Source organism: Xenopus laevis, chromosome 3S (genome assembly GCF_017654675.1).
Source record: "Xenopus laevis strain J_2021 chromosome 3S, Xenopus_laevis_v10.1, whole genome shotgun sequence".
Taxonomy (NCBI): Eukaryota; Metazoa; Chordata; class Amphibia; order Anura; family Pipidae; genus Xenopus; species Xenopus laevis.
Genome location: NC_054376.1, coordinates 23,329,108 through 23,350,182, shown reverse-complemented (window position 1 = coordinate 23,350,182; position 21,075 = coordinate 23,329,108). Strand labels below are relative to the sequence as shown.

At 41.7% G+C, this 21,075-nt stretch overlaps 1 protein-coding gene across 3 annotated transcripts in view; it reads left to right on the top strand.

Annotated features, from left to right (window-relative positions):
* Positions 1 to 19,556, top strand: part of bmp1.S (bone morphogenetic protein 1 S homeolog) — a 40,645-nt gene extending 21,089 nt beyond the window's left edge. Inside the window, exons 4-19 of one of the 3 annotated variants that reach the window (XM_041587563.1) lie at positions 88 to 266; positions 617 to 722; positions 1,401 to 1,525; positions 3,693 to 3,808; positions 4,094 to 4,196; positions 4,303 to 4,419; positions 7,790 to 7,935; positions 8,224 to 8,419; positions 9,276 to 9,401; positions 9,497 to 9,657; positions 10,004 to 10,184; positions 12,282 to 12,407; positions 13,262 to 13,389; positions 14,458 to 14,671; positions 17,917 to 18,167; positions 18,883 to 19,556. In XM_041587563.1, coding sequence (XP_041443497.1) covers positions 88 to 266; positions 617 to 722; positions 1,401 to 1,525; positions 3,693 to 3,808; positions 4,094 to 4,196; positions 4,303 to 4,419; positions 7,790 to 7,935; positions 8,224 to 8,419; positions 9,276 to 9,401; positions 9,497 to 9,657; positions 10,004 to 10,184; positions 12,282 to 12,407; positions 13,262 to 13,389; positions 14,458 to 14,671; positions 17,917 to 18,167; positions 18,883 to 19,017 — 2,410 coding nt within the window. In that variant the 3' untranslated portion in view covers positions 19,018 to 19,556. 3 annotated transcript variants of the gene reach the window in all.
* Positions 19,557 to 21,075: the final 1,519 nt, after the last annotated feature.

The window sequence follows — 21,075 nt, the reverse complement described above, 5'->3', positions numbered from 1 at the left end:
ATCTTCTCCACCCTTGATCCTTCACACAGGATCATGTATGCACATCTTCTCTTCCAAAAATAATCATATTTTATCCATCCTCTACAGATGCTGCTCTTATGTGGGCCGACGTGGTGGAGGCCCACAAGCCATATCAATTGGCAAAAACTGTGACAAATTTGGCATTGTTGTTCATGAGTTGGGTCATGTGATAGGATTCTGGCATGAACACACCAGGCCCGACCGGGACGATCATGTGTCGATCATCAGAGAGAATATTCAACCGGGTACTTGTTGAGAGTTGCAGTAGAAAAAATGTGGGTTCTTTTGAAGGTAGATGGAGCAGGTTGATTTTAGAAGATTCCCTTCTGGTAGGCGAAACATCTTGGGGAGGCTGCTAAATTTAATTTGGATCAGGCTACTACTAGTGACCACAAAGATTTGATTGGTTGTTATAAGTAACTGCACTGGTGCAATTTAGTCTCATTTTTTAAAAGGGGTGAAAGAGGACCTGCCCACATGCAGCCTTGTAGCACCTTGAATACCCAAACATAATGAAAATGGCAACATGAATACATTAGCATATGTCTCCTGACCCATTGTCAACATGCTCCCTGATTTTGTGTTATTACCTTAGGACAGGAGTATAACTTCTTGAAAATGGAGCCAGAAGAGGTTGAGTCCCTTGGGGAAACATATGATTTTGACAGCATTATGCACTACGCACGCAACACCTTTTCCAGGTGAGGATGCCCCAGGCTATCATTTCTTAATGTTTAACCAACTAAACTAGTGGAACTGCTCAATGTATGCGTGCATGGAAGAAAAAATTCTCTTCACTTAGCAATCTATGCCCTATATCTACTGTCTATGTAAAGGAATATGTAATTTAATTTATGATATAATATATAAAATAATTATTATATGTAATTTAAAAAGTGAACCACCACCAGTCAAATAGGACTAGTTGGACTGAGTGTAAAATGACAAACTGAGTTTCTTGTGTATTTCAGCTGCAGAACAAAGCCAAACTCAAAGTACAACATTTTTTTTTCTTAGAGTTCTATATTCAATCATTTTATTTGTGAGTTCTTCAACCTAGCTTTATTTTTCTGACTGTAAACAACAGGCTCATGCTTTGAGTCACTGACAGATTTCACCTGCTTTTAACAGCATGAGTCAACAATTTACAGTGCACTCCTGACACACGAGCAGTGTTGAGTTGTTTGCAAAATCCACCCATAAACCATTTATTTCTGGAACTATAAGAAAAATAATTAGACCTAATTAGAAAAACTACAGTTTGGATTCCTTTTAAAGTAGTGAGATTCCTTTGTACCTTGAATTGTATGTGGGACAGCCGTTGATAAGGCTCAACTTCTTGGGGAGGTTTGATTTGTCCATTTGTGGCTTTGTCGCAGAGGGATTTTCCTGGACACCATCCTTCCCAAATATGATGTGAATGGCGTGAGACCTCCAATTGGCCAGAGAACGCGGTTAAGTTCTGGAGACGTTGCACAAGCCAGGAAGCTGTACAAGTGTCCAGGTAATACACATGATTTATTGGCATATCTATAGCTGAATGAAATGGTGATAGGTTGCTGCGGTTATAGGGCAGGTATTACTAATGATATAAGATAAGCCTGAGTCTAAGGCAGACTTAAAAACCATAAGCTGGCATGGCAGTCTTCTGCCTGGGAATTCTAGTTTAGTATGTCTGCCAAGCCACCAGTTGAATATTTTCAATTTGAATTAAACTCAATATTAATAGAATGTTAGATAGAATGGTATTCCAATACCTCAGGGGTGCATCCCCTCAATATAAAGGCCGGTTGGTAACACTAGGACCCAGATTCTGTCCTGGCCAGCCTTGTTTATTTTCCCCACCTCTTCTCTCTATTCCTTTATTTGCTCTCCTTCTTCCTCCTCGTCATTTTCCTCTGTGGCTTGTTAGTTTTAACATTTCCTCCATTTCCATGACAACAGTTGGACAAAGTTGTTTGCCATCCTGAGCAACTGCCTGTATGAGATCTGCGGGGTGTAAGAAACATCTACTTTATTAACCAGTTGCCTTCCAAATAATAACTACCACCACAACACCTCTCAGAAGAGAAGTGAACAATCACTTGAGTAACCCTTACATGCCACACTTTAGACTTTGTCAGCAAGTCAAAGGCTGCTCCCATGACTTCACATGGAACTGATCATGTCCCTTAACCAATTAGGTATCAGGGACTTTCAGTGCAAGGACCCTTTACAAGATGGTGACCTGCAGATCTACACTCAGATCACCCCTTTCGAGCACAACTGTCACCTTATTTTCCGCCCTTTAGTCTTGTCAAATTTCTTTTAATTATTATAATAGGTAATAGGCTTGCTTCAACACATTACAGCAGCAAAGAAAATGACATTTTTCAGGCTATTGCAAATAATATGAAACTTATCATGAAAGTGATACTTTTGTTTGTTTCACAATATACCTTTAAGCCCATGTTTATTACTATTTGCACCTGTTGTTTTTTTTTACAAAATGGAGACCTGTCCCTTTAAGTCTTTGGTGGATAAGGATGTACTGTGTCACTTGCTAAACTGCCAGCGTTCTTCATAGCGCTACTCCTAATCCCCTACGCTAGAGACTGGCATGGCACCACCCATTAACTCCTTATAAGTCAGAGGCCCGCAGAGCAGGGCTCTTTTAATGAGGACCTGAGGCTGAAGTCTTGCCTGTGTTTTGCCCTTTGACATTGCAGTTTCCACTCCTCACGAATAACCTAGGAACATCTGTTTGATATCTGGAGAACATGTGGCAGTGACATCATAGGCAGGGGAGCTATACCGCAGGAGAAATAGACAGGGGTGAAAGACCACTGGGGGGGGGGTAGGGAGCGAAGTAGAGAAGCAACATGAGAGAGACAAGCCACAGAGAACCCATAATTTGATGTCCGCTTAGGCCTGTTTGCTTGATCCACCTCATCTGAACCCTTTCCTATTTAGTCATCGTTTTCTGATTCATGCACTTCAGTAAGTTCTGTCTTTATCCCACGGTATTCCATTATTGGACTTTCCCACATATATTTCAGTGGAACAGCCTGGGAGTTGGGAGACCAAGCAAGGAGGGCTAGGGAGATGGGAGGGAAGCTGCAAGTAGATGGGGAAAGATGGACTAAAGTCTATAAAACAACACCAGAAAACATTAAGGACTTAAACCCCCAGATGCTTAGACTTAACTAAACGTATATTTACAGTTGAAGAAAAAGTCATGTTTATTAATCAATTATACCTTTAGCCAGCATAATTAAAAACACCCTGACCCATAAAAGAAAGACAATGCAGATTAGATCATGGGACCATTGTCTATATAATCCCATTCAGATATGAGTCATATAATCCACTATTAAAAGTTCCCAATGTCAATACCAGGGGATATTAGATGTATAGATCTGATTCTGCAGATACATTTTGTCCATTGGTTTATCCCAAAAGGCAAGTAGTAAATATGTGTATACAGCTGCATATGTGCTTTGGTGTTGTTTCATATAGTTTATACAACAGGACACCCCAGAGCCTTATAGTATCTATTCACCAATAGGGATTCAATATGTTAATTGTATTTGGACTAAAGTCTGTGTCTGATTTATTGTCTGGACCTTGGTATTTGTTCTCTCTGTTTTCTGTCTCTTGTGTGTGAGTGTCTCTCTGATCTGTCTCATCAGCTTGCGGGGAGACTCTCCAAGACAGCCAGGGTAACTTCTCATCTCCTGGCTTCCCCAATGGATACTCTGCGTACATGCATTGTGTTTGGCGACTGTCAGTCACTCCCGGGGAAAAGGTATCTGAGCTTTTGTACCAGGCTTGTAATTGTCATTCATTGTCTTTGCTGTTCTTTCACTTTCTCCCACTTTCTTTCCATGCATCCCAGTCTGGTGGACTTTACCCTTTCTGTAAGTCTTTCTTCCTTGTTCAATGCCCTTTATTTTAGCCACACCCATACACACACACACACACTTATATTTACCCTTGCTTTACTTAAACATCTTATTCAGCCCTATTTTTGTCAAGCCCCCTATCTCTTCCCTTTAATCTCTAACTCCTGCTTTGCAACCTTCCCCCTCAGATTATACTGAACTTTACCTCTTTGGATCTGTACCGCAGCCGCCTCTGCTGGTATGACTACATTGAAGTCAGAGATGGTTTCTGGAAAAAGGCCCCACTCCGAGGTACGGCCCTTTTCATTTTATCTTGGTGCCAGATGTTTGTGTTCTGGATGGCTGGTGTGATGTTGAGTGATATTATTGTGTATGTGTGTCCCTGTCCTAATTGCAGGGCGATTCTGCGGAGACAAGATACCAGAGTCCATCATATCCACAGAGAGCCGTCTGTGGATTGAGTTCCGGAGCAGCAGCAACTGGGTGGGAAAAGGATTCCAAGCAGTATATGAAGGTAATATAGTAGGTTGAAAGCCAAAGGCCAAACATTAGAAGACATACCACGAATAATTGGAAAGGACTCAAAGTAAAGAAAAGAGTGGAATTATATAGAATCCCTTGCAACGTTTGTCCAAGTCTGGTAACTCATAGCAACCCAAAAGCAGTCACAGTCTAGTGCAGATCAAACATTTGGCTGGTTGCTCTGGGTTACTAGATTTATGTTAAAGCTTTCCTGAGTTCCCGTATAACTCCAATAAGGTTTCAGAGGAACACAGCCAGTAAAATATATAATTTTTATTCCAGGTGTCAAAAAAAAAAAATAAGCATGCCTCCTTATAGGTTAATATACATTGAAGGCACAAAAATGTGCCTATGACTTTTTCCAGCTGTAAAATAAACCACTTTGTATGCTGATGATATTATCCCTTTTAAAGGGACAATATACACCTTTTTCAACATGAGCAAAATCATTTGAATGTATGTTTATAAATACATTCAGCTTTTTATTCTACTTGTAATATTATTTTCAGGTCTTTACTGCAAAGTAGTAACAGAGTGTTGTTTTGTTTTCCCGCTTGCTATCTCATTTGTAATTGGCTCAAGTTAGGTTAATTATAATGAGCTCTGTATAAACAACCTCTTCCCTCCAGCCTTTGTTGTGTGTGTTTTGGCTCACAGAATAGCAGAAGTCCTTTAGGCAGGGGGATTATCTGTGTACAAGTAATCTGATTCAGTAGCTCGCAATAAACAAACATTGAGTATCCTGTTTGTCCTACTTTGCCTATTATTATGTTCAGCAGGCATCCAGTTCAGTGAACTATTTTCTTGAACAAGGGGTTATACTCCCTGTCTTAGTAGAATGTGCAATTGTATAGCTATTTTTTCCACTGAACGTTGGGTAATGCTTTATTCAGAGAGTCGAGAGGTAGCATTAGTAGCCTTACAACCTCTCTTGTTTTTCCAGGAGGCATATTTGTTCTATAGACTGCAGCTGAGCATTTCCACAAGCTATGACCTGTGCTGCAGACATACCAACTGACTGACATGTGATAACTTTTTAAAGGGGCCATATTGCCTTTTGTGTATAAAATACTGTATCATTTGTTTCTCAAAACAAATGTTTTGCAGCTGATTAAATTGTAGGATGCACCGAATTCACTGTTTGGGATTCGGCCGAATCCCGGAATCCTTCACGAAAGATTTGGCTGAATACCGAACGGAATCCTAATTTGCATATGCAAATTGGGGGCCGAAGGGAAAACGTGGAGAAAACATGGTTTGCGTTTTGTGACGAAAAATAACTTGCTTTCCCTTCCTGCCCCTAATTTGCATATGCAAATTAGGATTCGGGTTCAGTTACTGTTGAAAAATCCTGCCGGTGCACGTTTTTGGCGAATTTTTGCCGCGAATTTTCGCAGGCGTTTCGTACATTTTTTCGCTGGTGGCGAAACGCGCATATTCGGCGATACATTCGCCCATCACTACTGCTGGGAAAGGGGGGGATTTCTTATTAACTATAGAGGAAGCAGACCTGGCAGTCCAGGCCCCCCTTTTCCCGGGGCCCCCCTGCAGCTGCGGTTCTGCTTCCTCTATAGTTACACCACTGGTTTCAGCACAACAGCATTTATTACCTTTACATGGGTCTTAGACTTATTTGTGTGCGCTGGCTATTATTATTATGCAGTAATATCTGGGCATAACCAGAGGCAAAGGAATCTGTTGTTTATGGTGGGAATAGAGAAAGACCTCCAAGCTGAATGCTGTAACATCCTTTATGACTCAGAGCCAGCACTTAACCTACTCTAAATCTCTTGCATTCCTACTTGGTTTTCTTTCCACATCACTCCAGTTTGATTCACCTTCCCACCAATGCATTTGTCCTGAGCTTCCTCCCATAACTTACTTGAACTGGTTTTCTTTCCCACATTATCATATGCTGTCATATTTCCTGTTCCTAAGACTCTGCAACACATCCAGCATTTGAGATTCCCCCAACAGTTCCCAACATTTTAAATTGGAGGTTCCAAAGAAAAGAGGTAGAAAGTAGGAGGGGGGGCTTAACTTGCATCTACCACCAAATGTAATGTTGCATTATTGTGTTGGGACTATTCTTTTTCATTCAGTAATCACTGCTATATTTTAGACACTTTTTACATATGACTAAACTTCTATAAATGTTCTTTAGACTTAGCCTTCTTAATGTTCTTGAGTTACCATTTCTAACCAATTAGTCTTCTTTGGTTAGAAATGGTAACTCAAGATTGTGTTCTATAGGATGCCAATAAATGGTGTATTGAGTTTGGAAATAAACATCAATTGGCATTCTTGTTCTTAAATACTGTATATTTGTAGTATTGAACTAGCTCTAAGCATATGAAAAAGGGAGGCCCCTGGAATGGTGCAGGCCTAACCGGGGTTATGGTGTGAAACCATTTTGATTAACCTAACAGGGGTCAATGATATCCCTAAGATGATCCCATATTTGGTTTCCATGTGTCCTGTCTAGGGTGAGTCATTATATTACTTACTGCATGCTTTGGATGAAGGAAAAAGTTATGCCATTGCTAGGGAGTAGCTTATGTGGGGAATGGGAAATAAACAAAAGGGGGTGGTTCAGTTATGGAGATGTAAATGAATCCAACAGAACCTGATGTAAAAGAGATACTTGAATATATGCTGGTAAACTAAGCATCAAACAGTGTCGATATTTATATATGTGAAATCAAAATGCTGCCTTTCAAAATATTAAAAAAAGGCTTAAACTTAAAAATCAGTTTAGGATTCAAAGCAAGAATTGATCAGTAAGAGCTACAAAGTTCCAGGTCTTTGCTTACCTTTCAAAATGACTGTAACAGTGGCATGAGAGATCAGAGTCATCATCAAAGACCTCAGAGAAGGTTGCCACCTTTTCTGGAAAAAAATACCGGCCTTCCTATATATTTATCTTTTTTCCCTATTAATAACATTGGGATCAACCATCATTTTTACTGGCCAGGCCGGTAAAATACCGGCCAGGTGGCAACCCTAGAGGAGGTTTGGTGAAGACTGAATGCTATTAAATGTGTGTTTATCTGGTACAGAGCAGCTGCAATAATATTTGGCTTGATTAGAATGAGTGAAAGGATTGCTTCTACGTCCGTGAAATTCTCATTTATAAGAGTCAAGTATCAGGCAATTGAAGCTAATGAAATTAACAGCCCTTTTCTTGTGATGAGGCATGTCATAAAGCTTGTGCCCTGGTGTTTCATCTCTAGTCCCAAGACTCCTGAACTGCATCACTGGCTTTGCTTTACCCCATTGTTATTATTGTTCTCTTCACTTCTGGAAATGAGATCTTATCTTTTCAGCCCAGTCTTCAGTCTTTTAACTTTTTCATTTCGCAGCACTGTGTGGTGGAGAAGTAAAGAAAGACTCTGGTCATATCCAGTCCCCCAATTACCCTGATGATTACAGACCCAACAAGGCCTGTGTATGGAAGCTCAGCGTGTCTGAAGGGTTCCATGTCGGAATCTCATTCCAGTCCTTTGAGGTAAGTACCATGGGATAGGACACTGTAATAATCACAGAGGCATTTAACCCAATAAGGTTAGCACACCAATTGGGAAAATAATATGGGGAAGTACAAGAGAATAAGTAAGAAGAGTAGAAGAGCAAATGTTTAACCTAGGTAAGTACAATTCTCCCAAAATTGTGCAGTTATTTAAATAGCAGAGAAGTATAGCAGAACTGCTGGGTTAGTAGACAGATGCAAAATCATATGCCTGTGTAAGCATATAAAACCAGCATATGTCACAAAGCTTGCTCATTCTTCCATCAGATTGAACGGCATGACAGTTGCGCGTATGATTATCTGGAGATCCGAGATGGCAGCTCAGAAACTAGCCCGCTGGTTGGCCGTTTCTGTGGTTATGACAAACCAGATGACATTAAAAGCTCAACAAACCAGCTATGGATTAAATTTGTATCTGATGGTTCAATCAACAAGGCTGGCTTCTCACTTAACTACTTCAAAGGTCAGTAGGATTCATTCCCCTATACAATGATTAGAAGAATAAATCAAGGCACTTGATGAGATGCCAGTATACAGTATATACACAGGGTTCCGTTATAAGTGTGCCAAGTCTAGCAAAGAGGCAGACCCTGTGGCATCACCTAGTGAGAATTAATGATGTGCCTATGTTTGGGCATTGTCTTCAGAAGCCTCATCGGGGACCTTTATACTTTTTATCAGATGACACCTGACATATATTTCTGCAGGCATATATGTTGCTGAGTTGCATCTCATAATATTTTCCTCTCTGCCTACTGAGGTTCCATCAAGTCCCATTTAGGAGCGGAACCGCCTTGTATGTTTTGTTTTTTTTACATTGATACAGTTATTTCTTATCTACTCTGAATCTATCTACTATTTATTCTTAATAAGCCCTTAAAAATACTTACCATTTCTGGAAATATTGTGAGAACTCACAATTATAACTCACTAAAATATTTTCTTTAGCATAAGTGTTGCTTAATTGCTTTTATTGTTAAGTAAACTTCCCTTTCCACGTAGATACAAGACACACCAGCACAACTTGGATAATTCTAGCAGGATTTAACCTTGCTCGTTTATTTGCGGATGCATGCTTGAGAAAGGGGTCACGCCCCGAAACGTTGCATCCGCAAATAAACGAGCAAGGTTAAATCCTGCTAGAATTATCCAAGTTGTGCTGGTGTGTCTTGTATCTACGCTGTTTTTGAGGTTGTCCAATTCCTCTAACATCTAGCACCTGGAACTCGTGTGACTTCGGACGGCCAGGGTGTGCGAGTGTAAGTTCTTATTTTTTGCAACTTCCCTTTCCACCTCATTCATGGTGCCTTTTCCCACAGAGGTAGATGAATGTTCCCGCCCTAATAATGGAGGATGTGAGCAGCGTTGTGTAAACACTCTGGGCAGCTACAAGTGTGCCTGTGATCCAGGATATGAACTGGGACAGGACAAGAAGTCCTGTGAAGGTGAGATAATATCTCAAGAGCTTAGTTCAATCCATCATTGCACACCAGATATCTGGGCAGAGTTTTAACGGTAGTCTTTGTTTTTTTCACCATAGCTGCCTGTGGTGGCTTCCTGACCAAACTAAATGGCTCAATCAACAGCCCAGGATGGCCCAAAGAGTATCCTCCAAACAAAAACTGTATCTGGCAGCTGGTGGCCCCAACCCAGTATCGCATCTCACTCAAGTTTGATCAGTTTGAGACAGAAGGCAATGATGTAAGTGGAAGCTTATCCCACTAGTATAGACACATAAAACCCAAACAACACAGTTGGTGTCTACATAATGAGATACAAAATCGAATGCTCACAAGCTCTTGGACTTTATGATGTTCTTATCTTTGTTTCCTATTGCCCCATTTATTTGACTGTCCAAACCTCTGTTAAAATGGAAAGTTATATATGTCATAAATGTCCGTAGGGCATCATCTGCAAGAACTTTGTATACTCCCAGTGCCCACCAGTTTCTTCCCACAGAATAGAATACAGACAGGTTCATTGGCTCCTGAAAGATACATGACTTTCTCCTTTTGTTTTATTTCCCCCTTCTCTCCTACCTGCTCAGGTGTGCAAATATGATTTTGTGGAGGTTCGCAGTGGCCTAACTTCAGACTCCAAACTGCACGGGAAGTTCTGTGGCTCTGAGCTCCCGGCGGTGATCACCTCCCAGTACAATAACATGCGCATTGAGTTCAAATCTGATAACACTGTGTCTAAGAAAGGTTTCCAAGCAAATTTCTTCTCAGGTGAGCCCCTTAACTGCACGCTGCTCTCACATTCTCCTTTCTCCTCCTTGAACTTTGCACTTGGGATGTCTGGTCTGTGACACCCCATAAAGACTAAGGTAATGTTTGTTATGAGATGATGACATCTGATTCTTTGTCACTTGCCTGCATTGCTTAGGAATGTCATCATTCCGTATTCCATCATAATGCACATGGGTAGTTTGTGGCTTAGAAGGTATACATCAAAAGTGCAGTTGGTCCCAGATGTTGGCGAAGGTCAGGCAAACAAGATATGTTGAAGGGCATTAAGGGCTGATCTGTGATTCCACTCCAGGGTATTTAAGAGACACATATAGCAGCAGTTGTGGGAAGTGCAAGTATCCATCACTCTGACAATAAATGGTACACTATATGGCCACAAGTATGTGGACACCTGACTGTCCAACAGTTAATTCCCAAACCAAATGTGTTTACATGAAGTTGCTCCTCTCTTTGCTGCTACATTGGCCAGTATAGCTCAAGTTGGGTGGATGATTTCATTGATCACAGCATTTTACCCTTGCACATAAATATGTCTACTGTGTCCAAATGGTGGCAGAGATAAGAAAAAACATAGCCACTTAAATTGGCACAATATAAAAAGCTAAAGGCCACACACTTGAAATCCAGATTCTACCAAACATATGTGATGTGGACACTAAAGAGGGAAAATGACTGTTCCAGGTCTGGTTATCCATAGCAACCAAGAAGCAGTTAGCATTTAGTGGTGCCACCGTTGAAATAATGAAAGCTAACTTCTGATGCTTGCTGAGGGTTTCTAGACCTGAAGGAAATGTTACACCTGTTACTGTGATATTCAAAACTCCATAGCAAAACAGAGGCACAACAGAATGAGGCAATAATAATGGCTTGATGATGGAATTCTTTCTCTGGGGTGAAGGGTATGTAGGCCTTAAATTTGTACTGCCCTGCACCCCTTGTTATGGCTGCATGTGGAGCTTGGCATGGACGCTGCATGATGTCTCCTTTCTTCCTGCACAATTTCCTAGATTGTTACAAGGAAATGGCTGCACTCCCCTATCCCCAGTCACTCCTTCCTTTGTCCGCCATCTTCCTGTCCTTCCATCTTTCCATCACTGCATTTTCTGCCTGTTTCTTGCTTTGTTCTTCATTTTTTTTTCTCCAACGTATCTTATCTCTTTCCTCCAAATATGCTTTCACATGCTTTTCACATATTCCTTGCCTGACATATTTTCCCTCCATCACGGTCTTTTCTACACGTGCCTCTGTCTCTCTTCCGATCCTCCCTTTCTCCCCCCTCTGTCATTACAGAGAAGAAGAACAACATTCAGAAGTTGCAACAGCTGAACGAAGTCAACCGGGGGCAGCAGAACCAGGCTCCCAAAAGGGTCCGACCTCGAATGAGACTCCGAACTGTGAAAAAGACTCGTCCTCCTTAATGACAGCTCCAACTTTTCTTCCTGCCATCCTTAAATAACCCATACACATGTCTTCCTTCTGCCCCCCCCCCTCCCCCCCAAAAAAATCCTGTCCAACCTCCTTTACTCTTATCCATCCGGCACCTTTAACCCACAATAAAGCCCTCACCAAGAAAGGGTATCACTCCTCCCTTCAGAGACGTTATGGGACTGGTGTGTGCTTGGGGGGGAGGTCTTGTTTGTTTATCTTTTTTTATTATTATTTTAGTAAATAAAGATTTATTTTTAACATTTTTTTAACCAGCAGCATCAGTACATTAATGATTTGGATGACCAGGGGGTAGACAAAATTGTGGGAAGGGGTGCTTCATGGGCAATTCTGCTTCCCATTTATATGGGGGCTTGGCCTTTATCAGTTAATGGTGGTATATATATATGTGTATGGGAGGGGAGCCGTGTGCTGGCAGGTGACAGGTGTTCACGCAGTATCTTCCATCCATGCACTCCACTGGCCCCTGTGCTACTCTGCTCTCTATGTGGTGCTCCCCTCACTTTCTCAGGTAATGGTGGTGGTGGTGCTGTATGGGGGGGGGGTGGCTGGGGGAACCCAAAAGTTGCTTTTTCAGTCCATCTTTCTCCCTTCTGAAATGCTGAATCTGCGCTTTACTTTGTGTTTCAGATAAGGACGAATGTTCCCAGGATAATGGGGGCTGTCAGCACGAGTGCACAAACACACTGGGAAGCTATATCTGCCAATGTCGAAGTGGTTTTACCCTGCACGAAAACAAGCATGACTGCAAGGAGGGTAACGCAACCATCCACAACGTCTTCATGGGGCCCCTTATGGTTTTTTTCTTTATCCCTTTTGTTTTGTGTACCATTAAACCATCAGATTTGCAAAAAACATTAGGGATGTTATGTAATAAAAGGCACTAAGTTTGCAGGGCCGGATTTACATAGTGGGCACCCCTAGGCCATTCGTCGCCCCTGTCCCCTTCCCTTTATTGTGCAAATTTTCATCATCAATGGGGAGTGGTGCACAGGAATTTAAAAAATGATTGTATCTCCAGCACATCCCCAGTGTTTTTTTGGTTGGACAGCATGCCGCCCCCCTAAAATCCTGCCGCCCTTGGCCCGGGCCTAGGTGGCCTTTCCACAAATCCAGGCACAGTAACCCATAGCAACCAATCAGCAGTGAGTAATTACTAGTTCCCTGTTTAACAGCAAACATCTTATTGTTTGCTATGGGTTACTGCTTCTGGGCAAACTTGACCTGAGTGCCTTTTATTACATATGGGGGGGGGTAGGTGTCTGGGTTAAATCTCCCTATTTATTGCACCAATGTGGAAAAAGGCAGTATACTGTTCTTTTAACTACTTAAATGAGATGTAAACACTTGGCTGGGCCCTTTCCCATACGTTGATTTAGTTCTGGACCCGTAAAAATATTTTAACGTTCCCCATAGGATTCATTTATTAGATTTCTTCAAAAATAAGGATTTGGATGGATTGATATTCAGAGGACAACCTATTTTCCTTCTCTACTTATCTCTTTTTTTTACAATGAATACACATTGTTCGATTCCTTGGCCATGTTTGCCAAAGCATCCAGAATCCTTTGCAGTTATACTATCAGCTGACGAAAAAATTCTTCTTCTAGCTGGTTGTGACCATAAAATGACGAGCAGCACTGGGACCATCTCGAGCCCTAACTGGCCAGATAAGTACCCAAGCAAGAAGATTTGCACTTGGCAAATTACAGCCACGCCAGGCCATCGTGTCAAACTGGTGAGCCAATTGTGTGCACATACTGTAGCTAATAACACTTCTTGCATGTCTTTTTGATATCATTACAGGTGTGGGATCGATTATCTGCTTGGGATATTGGAGATTTCAGACAAGGGATCTTTCCATAATATGGAGAGACATTCTAGACTACAGTATTATTTTGTCACCAAAATGAAAGAAAAATGGTATAGGATTATTTTGTCACTAAGTTCCCATCGAGGTGCAGTTTTTTATTACAGGAAAAAGGAAACAAAAAATTAATTTCTGAAAGGAGAATTAAACCCTAAAATTGATTATGGCTAGAAATTGCATATTTTATATGCGGAATGTATTGACCCTATCTAGAGGTTCAGCATTTCCATAGTAGTAATGATCCAGGCCTTCAAAGTTGTCACAGGAGTTTCCCATCTTTGAGTCTGTTAGGAGTGTCAGTGACACTGCACATGCTCAGTTGGCTTTGAGTGGCTCAAATCATCAAGCAGAAAATTAGATTTGCCTGTAATATAAGCTGATGCTACAGGGCTGATTATAATATTCTGATGCTAATTGCACTGGTTTCTGAGCTGCCATGTAGTAATTATCTGTATTAATTACTAATCAGCCTTATATTGTGACATTTCTATTGTGTGTACTGTATACTGTAAGTAGGTCCCTAAGCTCAGTAAGTGGCAGCAACATGGAACATGTGCAGGGAATCAGCAGAAAAGAATATGGGGAGCTACTGGGGCATCTTTGGAGACACTGATCTTTACTGCTAAAGGGCTGTGGTTGCCTTGGGCTGGTACAGAAGCCCAAAACATAATGTAAAACATTTCTGCCCTACTAAAGTTCCTTTACTTAAGTTACTTTAGTTAAGCTTTAGTTCTCCTTTAAAGAGGACTATATGGGAATTGGCATTACTGTATTTTTGAGCCTTTAAGATAATGGGTTTCTGGATAATAGATTCCATACCTGTAATACAGAAGGCCTTTTCTCTTATGCAGTTTCCCAGTATACGCTTCCAGTTTCGAATCTCCTCTAATGTCTCATCTGTCCATCTCTTTTATCTTTTTTCACCTATTCTTCCAGACTGTGTCTGAAGTGGACCTGGAGTCCCACCAAGAGTGTCTGTATGACCACGTGGAGGTTTATACAGGGCGTAATGCACAGTCTCCCGTACTCACTCGCTTCTGTGGCAGTAAGATTCCAGATCCCATTATTTCTCCTGGCAACACCATGTTCCTGAAGTTTATGTCTGACAACTCCGTGCAGAAGAGAGGCTTCCTAGGAGAGCTATCATCAGGTCAGTCATTTGACTCTACATTTCATGATATGCATCATGGAGCAGCTACCAGCAGGGATGGACTGGACATTTGGGGCCCACCGGGTTCCACACCTCAGGAGCCCCCATAGTGCACGTGACACGAATGTGCGAAAGCCGACACACAGTGTACATGCGCGAATGCTGGCGTGTATGCGCACATGGGTGGACGCCACCATGCCGACATGCAATTTTTTTTTAATGGAGCTGGCTGAAGGGGGAGCGGATCATGGTCGGTGGGGGCCCATAAGGACCGGGGCCCACTGGATTTTTTCCTGGTGTCCCGCCGGCCAGTCCGAGGTTAGCATGTTTTATTGCTACCATTGAGTAGATCCTCATGTATCCCAGAAAGTATGAAAAGGAGTATCTGTAGAAATAAGTCAAATCAACTGTACTTGCTGTGTTTTTCTTGAAGACGTTTCACCAGCCATCCAACTGGCTTTCTCCAATCTGAATGGCTTGTAAATATGATCTTTTGGGAATAAATACCCTGGATTGTTGCTCCAATCAGCATAATCTGTTTATCATAATCATCATAAAATCTGGAAGGTTTAATAGTTCCTCAAAGCTCCAATCATGCTAATACAATAAACACCTAACTTCATGATATCCTTGCTTATAATGATAAACACATTATGCTGATTGGAGCAACATTTATTCCCAAAAGATTTTATTTACAAGTCATTCTGAATTGAGAAAGCCAGTTGGATGACTGGTGAAACGTCTTCAAGAAAAATACAGCAAGTCCAGTTGATTTGACTTATTTCTACATATATACCATGACCTGGATGAATGAGAATCTTCACAAACATTTTAAATGGAGTATAAAGAGAAACATTCTTGCTAACGATAATTTTACCAGACCTCCAAACTGCCCAAGAGCTCCACTATCCACTTTTCCTAGGTGTTGATCAGTCTCTGGCATTCTTGGCTTTTATATTGGTAATGATCTGGGCCAATCATGACAGAGCCTGGCCACCCAAATCTGGTCAGACCCATTTCTTACCTCTGGACCATCTGGATAGTCTGGACAGAGGAAGCCATGTTGACTGCATAGCAATCTCTCACTCCGCCAACCTTCCTCTTTTTCAGATCTTAACGTTCCTGAAAGAAGGTGTATGAATATACTCTAGGTAGTTATATGCCACCCCTGCAGGAATGCCAAATGAGGCAGAATTCTGCAGTCGAGACCCATGGGTTAAAAAAGCTAAAATGTCGATATGTTGTAAGTGGGTCTCAACGTAAGCACTGCTTCACTTGCCACCTTCCTTAGCTCTTGGATAATGTCACTTCTGGGTTTTATAAGAATGACACTTCTGGTCTACAGCGTGGTCACCTCCAACTTTATTATAGACCATCAGGTACTGGGTTAGGTTGCAAATAAAGCAGTTGTGGACTGGACTGAGAAGTGGGTCTAAGCAGGTGAAAATGCAGTTTGCTGGTCCAGGAGCATGTCCTGGTTAGACCAACACAGGCCTCTAATATGAGGCAAGCACCCTCTGAAAAGTTCTTTTACCTTACAATTTGCCTTTGGTCCTGTATAGACTTTACGTGTTTCCTAAATATGAATACTTGCTCTTCATCTGAATTATATAAACGTGATGTACAAGACTGGGCTTGATAGTAAGGATATGTGTGTGGGAGAATGTTGTCTCTATACAAATATTAATGTTCTGCAGTCAGCTGCAATGACAAGCATAAAACAAATAGCTAAATGGTCAAAGTGATCATGCACAAGTGTTCCACATGCTACTTATTCACTGCTCACCTAACATTAGTTTTAAGGGCATGTAAAGGCAAAAAAATAAAATCCCATTTTTACTTCTTTAATGAACAAGAAACTTATCTCCAATATACTTTAATTAAAAAATGTGTACCGTTTTTATAAGAAACCTGACTGTATGCAGTGAAATTCTCCCTTCATTTACTGCTGTGGATAGGAATTGTCAGATGGTCCCTAACTGCTGAGCAGGGAAACAATCATACTTATGAACAGCAGGGGGAGCCCCCGCCTTACTTCCCAGCCATGCAGAATTCAAGCAGCTTTGTTTATGATGATCCCTAAGCAGCCCAGACCACACTGAGCATGTGCACAGTCTTAGTGTTGCACTAATACACATTAGTCACATATTGTCTCATAAGTGACCAGTGTTTAATGGATGTGTTATAATAATGACCTCCAGATAATATACACAAATGTAGTATGGCTGGGAGAGTTTGTCATTGCGTCGGTCGCATATCCTAATGCCTAATCATTACTGCATTATTCTGAACTGTCCTAAGTGTCTCCTGTGGAATATTCTCCTGAATTACCCAACAGTTTACTGTATATGATGCAAGCAAACCTACCATGGAGTATTTTTTTCATTTTAAAGATTGGATTTGGTCAAGTTTAAAGTGTATTAACCTTTAAATAAACTTTTTATTATTTGTGTTTTTATGGAGTTAAAACCACGGTTATTTAGCTTTTTATTCAGCAGCTCTCCAGTTTGCAATTTCAGCTGCCTACTGGTTGCTAGGGTTCAAATTACCCTAGCAACCAGGCGTTATTAAATCGAAAAACAAGAAATAAAAAGTAGCAATATCAATAAAATTTTAGCCTTACACAGCATGCTACTGAACATGCTCACTGCCTCTGCTCCAGTGGAAATAAATAAGGCATATGCAGTAGGTAGGCACCTCTTTGGGGTGTTCATATTCGGAGAGAACAGGAGAGCTCAGAAAGCCACTATAGTCCTTTGTGCCGCATTGTCTAAGCTTTCAATTGAAGTGAGAAACAAAGCTTCCAGGGCTGAGGCCAGATTTCCAGGGTCTAATATTTTCATTTTAGTACATGCAACAAGAAATCACATGCTAGTTAACTGCACAAGGACACAACTGCACACCATCTGCATGAAACAAACATTGCACTCGAGTTTTTTTACTTCTATTATTGGCATATCTGGCTCCCAGTATGCCCAGCAAGCTAGAACCATGGAGTTGGAGGCTATATTGTTCGATATCCTTGATATGTGGCACCAAGTAGCAAACTCTAACACCAAATTAAGTGAGCGTAAAATATAAAAATAGATGTCTGATATCTATAAACCCTAAAATGGTCCTTTAGGTGATGATAGTGTAATTTTAAGAGAAGTCAATATGCTAACCAACATGCTGTTTATAGACCTTATCATGTTGGTGGCCTAGTCAGATGTGTAGCTATGTAACTGTGCATCTTTCTTTCATAGTTTGTGGCGGCACTCTTCATGCAGAAGTCCGTACTCAGGATCTTTACTCCCACGCCAAGTTAGGGGATGACACACACCCTTCTGGCACAGAGTGTTTGTGGCACATTGTGTCGGAGGCTGGTTATGGTGTGGAGCTGGTCTTCCAGAGCTTTGAGTTAGAAGAAGAACCAGACTGCGGATATGACTACATGGAATTGTATGATGGTCCAGATGAAGCAGCCCCTCGTCTGGGGAGGTTCTGTGGGTCAGGGGTAAGTACTAAATTTCAACACATATGTCTTGGTTTTTACACTGAGACTGCTGCCTTTACTGATTATGCTATTTTGCTTTTTTAATTGGGCACATACCGTTTGCTGGCACTTTGACAGCAATTAATAGTATATATCTGTTTTATTGTTATGGGTTACTTGACCTGGGGAAACAGTTTATCCCAATTAACTCAGTGAGACTAAGTGAGATCTGAGCAGGTTTACAGAACTGGAATATCTAAGGCCAAGCCTGTTAAATACCCTTATTTAAAGGTCAAGGAAAGGCAGAATCACTGGAAGGTGGCAAGTTGTTAGGCACCCCCTAGTGATTCTAGTCACTTACTTTAGACCCCAGAACCTGCTGATCATTCCAAGGTACTTTCAAGCATCATGCTGCCATACTGTTTTGATGCCCCAGCATCCTGGTTGAGCATAGGTTTGGTAATGAAATGATTTGTTGTGTATGCACAAGTACAAAGCTTGCTGTGGCAGTGGAAGAGTATGGTGGTGTGGCTCTGACAAGAAAAGTGTATTTTTGGAAGACTAGTGCAAGACTGTTTTTCAAGTAAGCCACTAAATTCATTTTAGAGATTCACTGGAGAGGGTCCAGCTTAGGTGGGATCAGCAGTGACTTTTATACCGTTTGCATCTTATTCAGTTTGATTATATACTTTCAGACTGGCCTGTGCCTAAATCACTCATAATATGTCACCCACAGCCCCCCGAGGAGGTGTACTCTGCTGGTGATGCATTGACGATCAAGTTCCACTCAGATGATACAATCAATAAGAAGGGATTCCACGTTCGATATACCAGCACCAAATTCCAGGACACTCTGCACGCCCGCAAGTGATGCCCCTAAACCATTAGTTCCCCAAAGCATTCATAGGACCCAGCATCTGTCTGTGGGGACAACTCCTGAAGTGCAGGAACCCCAAAACAAGATCTGCATGTGTGAGGCCCCCAAACTCCACTGCGCAGAATTATGGACAGGCAAAAGCCTCAGGGATATGCAAGGGTTCCAATATTTAAGACATATAATGCCATAATATGTAACTTGGTATTCATCGCTACATTCCTTGACACACATTTGATGTCCGTTATACATTTTGACATAAACTCACACTGCCTCATAGACTGTATGTTTGTAGCATAAAAGTACTGTCTCTTTTTTATGGGGCCCGGTAAAAAAGATTCTGGTTAGGTATATAATAGGGAGCTGGCCACTGCCTCTGATGTTCTTTTCTTACAAGCTCAGAACAATCAGATTCTATTATCTACTGACTGATACCAGTCAGGACTTGAATCCTGCTTTTATCTCCTGGACCTTCTAACTTGTGTCTTTTACTTTTAAATATTTACTGATTTTAAGTTAATTACATTACCTTAGACCAACCTTGAACCCAAGTTCATTCCTCTTATTCTTTTGTTTCAAAAATATGACTTGCCCCACCTGTTCAACTAGGTCTTATCCCTTTACATGGAGTCTTCTTTCTGATTCTTACAATTTCTTACAGTAGACCCCAGTGGTTCCCAGCCTGATGTTTTGTTATCCTCACAGTAGCACACGTGGAGAGGAATTCTTTGTATCTATGTGCTATGACTAATTCATCTATGGTGCTGTGAGCATATCCAGAAAACGCCTTCTGACAGTGGCTCTCATAGACTTGAGAGGTTTGGAAACCACTGCCGTACACTCAAACTTTCCCTTAAAGGGATACTGTCATGGGACAACATGTTTTTTTTCAAAACACATCAGTTAATAGTGCTGCTCCAGAAGACTTCTGCACTGAAATCCATTTCTCAAAAGAGCAAACAGATTTTTTTATATTCAATTTTGAAATCTGACATGGGGCTAAACATTTTGTCAGTTTCCCAGCTGTCCAGCTCATGTGACTTGTGCCTGCACTTTAGGATGGAACTACTTTCTGGCAGGCTGTTATTTCTCCTACTTAGGGTAAGGCCACACGAGGAGATTCGGGGAGATTTTGTCACCTGGCGACTAATCGCCTCGTCTTTTGCGCAACTATCTCCACGAACTGCCTCTGCGTTTTTCCCCATAGGCTAGAATGAAAAGTCGCCTGCGCTAATGCACACGCGTCGATGCGTTTTCTAAAGTCGCCTGAAGTTGCCTCACGAGGCAATTTCGAGCGACTTTGAAAAACGTGTCGCCGCGTGTGAATAGGCGCAGGCGACTTTAGTGCTAGCGGGTGTAAGATACCAGCAAGCCATTCAGGGATATTAGACACGGCGATTAGTCGCCAGGCGACTAATCTCCCTGAAATCTTCCCGTGTGGCCTAGCCCTGAATGTAACTGAATCAGTCTCAGTGGGACTTGGCTTTTACTATTGAGTCTTGTTTTTAGATCTATCAGGGAGCTGTTATCTTGTGTTAGGGCTAGTCCACACGAGGAGATTCAGGGAGATTTTGTCGCCTGGCGACTAATCGCCTCGTCTTTTGAGCAACTATCTCCCCGAACTGCCTCAGGGTTTTTCCCCATATGCTACAATGCAAAGTCGCCTGGGCTAATGCACACGTGGCGATGCGTTTTCAATACTTCGGGCGACTATATAAAACGCATCGCTGCGTGTGCATTAGGGCAGGCGACTTTGTATTGTAGCCTATGGGGAAAAATGCCGAAGCAGACGAGCAGCTCAAAAGACGAGGCTATTAGTCGCCAGGCGACAAAATCTCCCCGAATCTCCTCGTGTAGCCTTACCCTTAAGCTGGCCATAGACGCAAAGATCTGATCGTACGAATCGAGGATTCGTACGATTTTCGAACCGTGTGTGGAGAGTCCCGACATTTTTCGTCCGGCGGAGATCGGCCGTTTGGTCGATCGGACAGGTTAGAAAATTTCTGTCGGCTGCCGATAATATCTCTGCGTGTATTGCCGTCGTACGATTTTCAG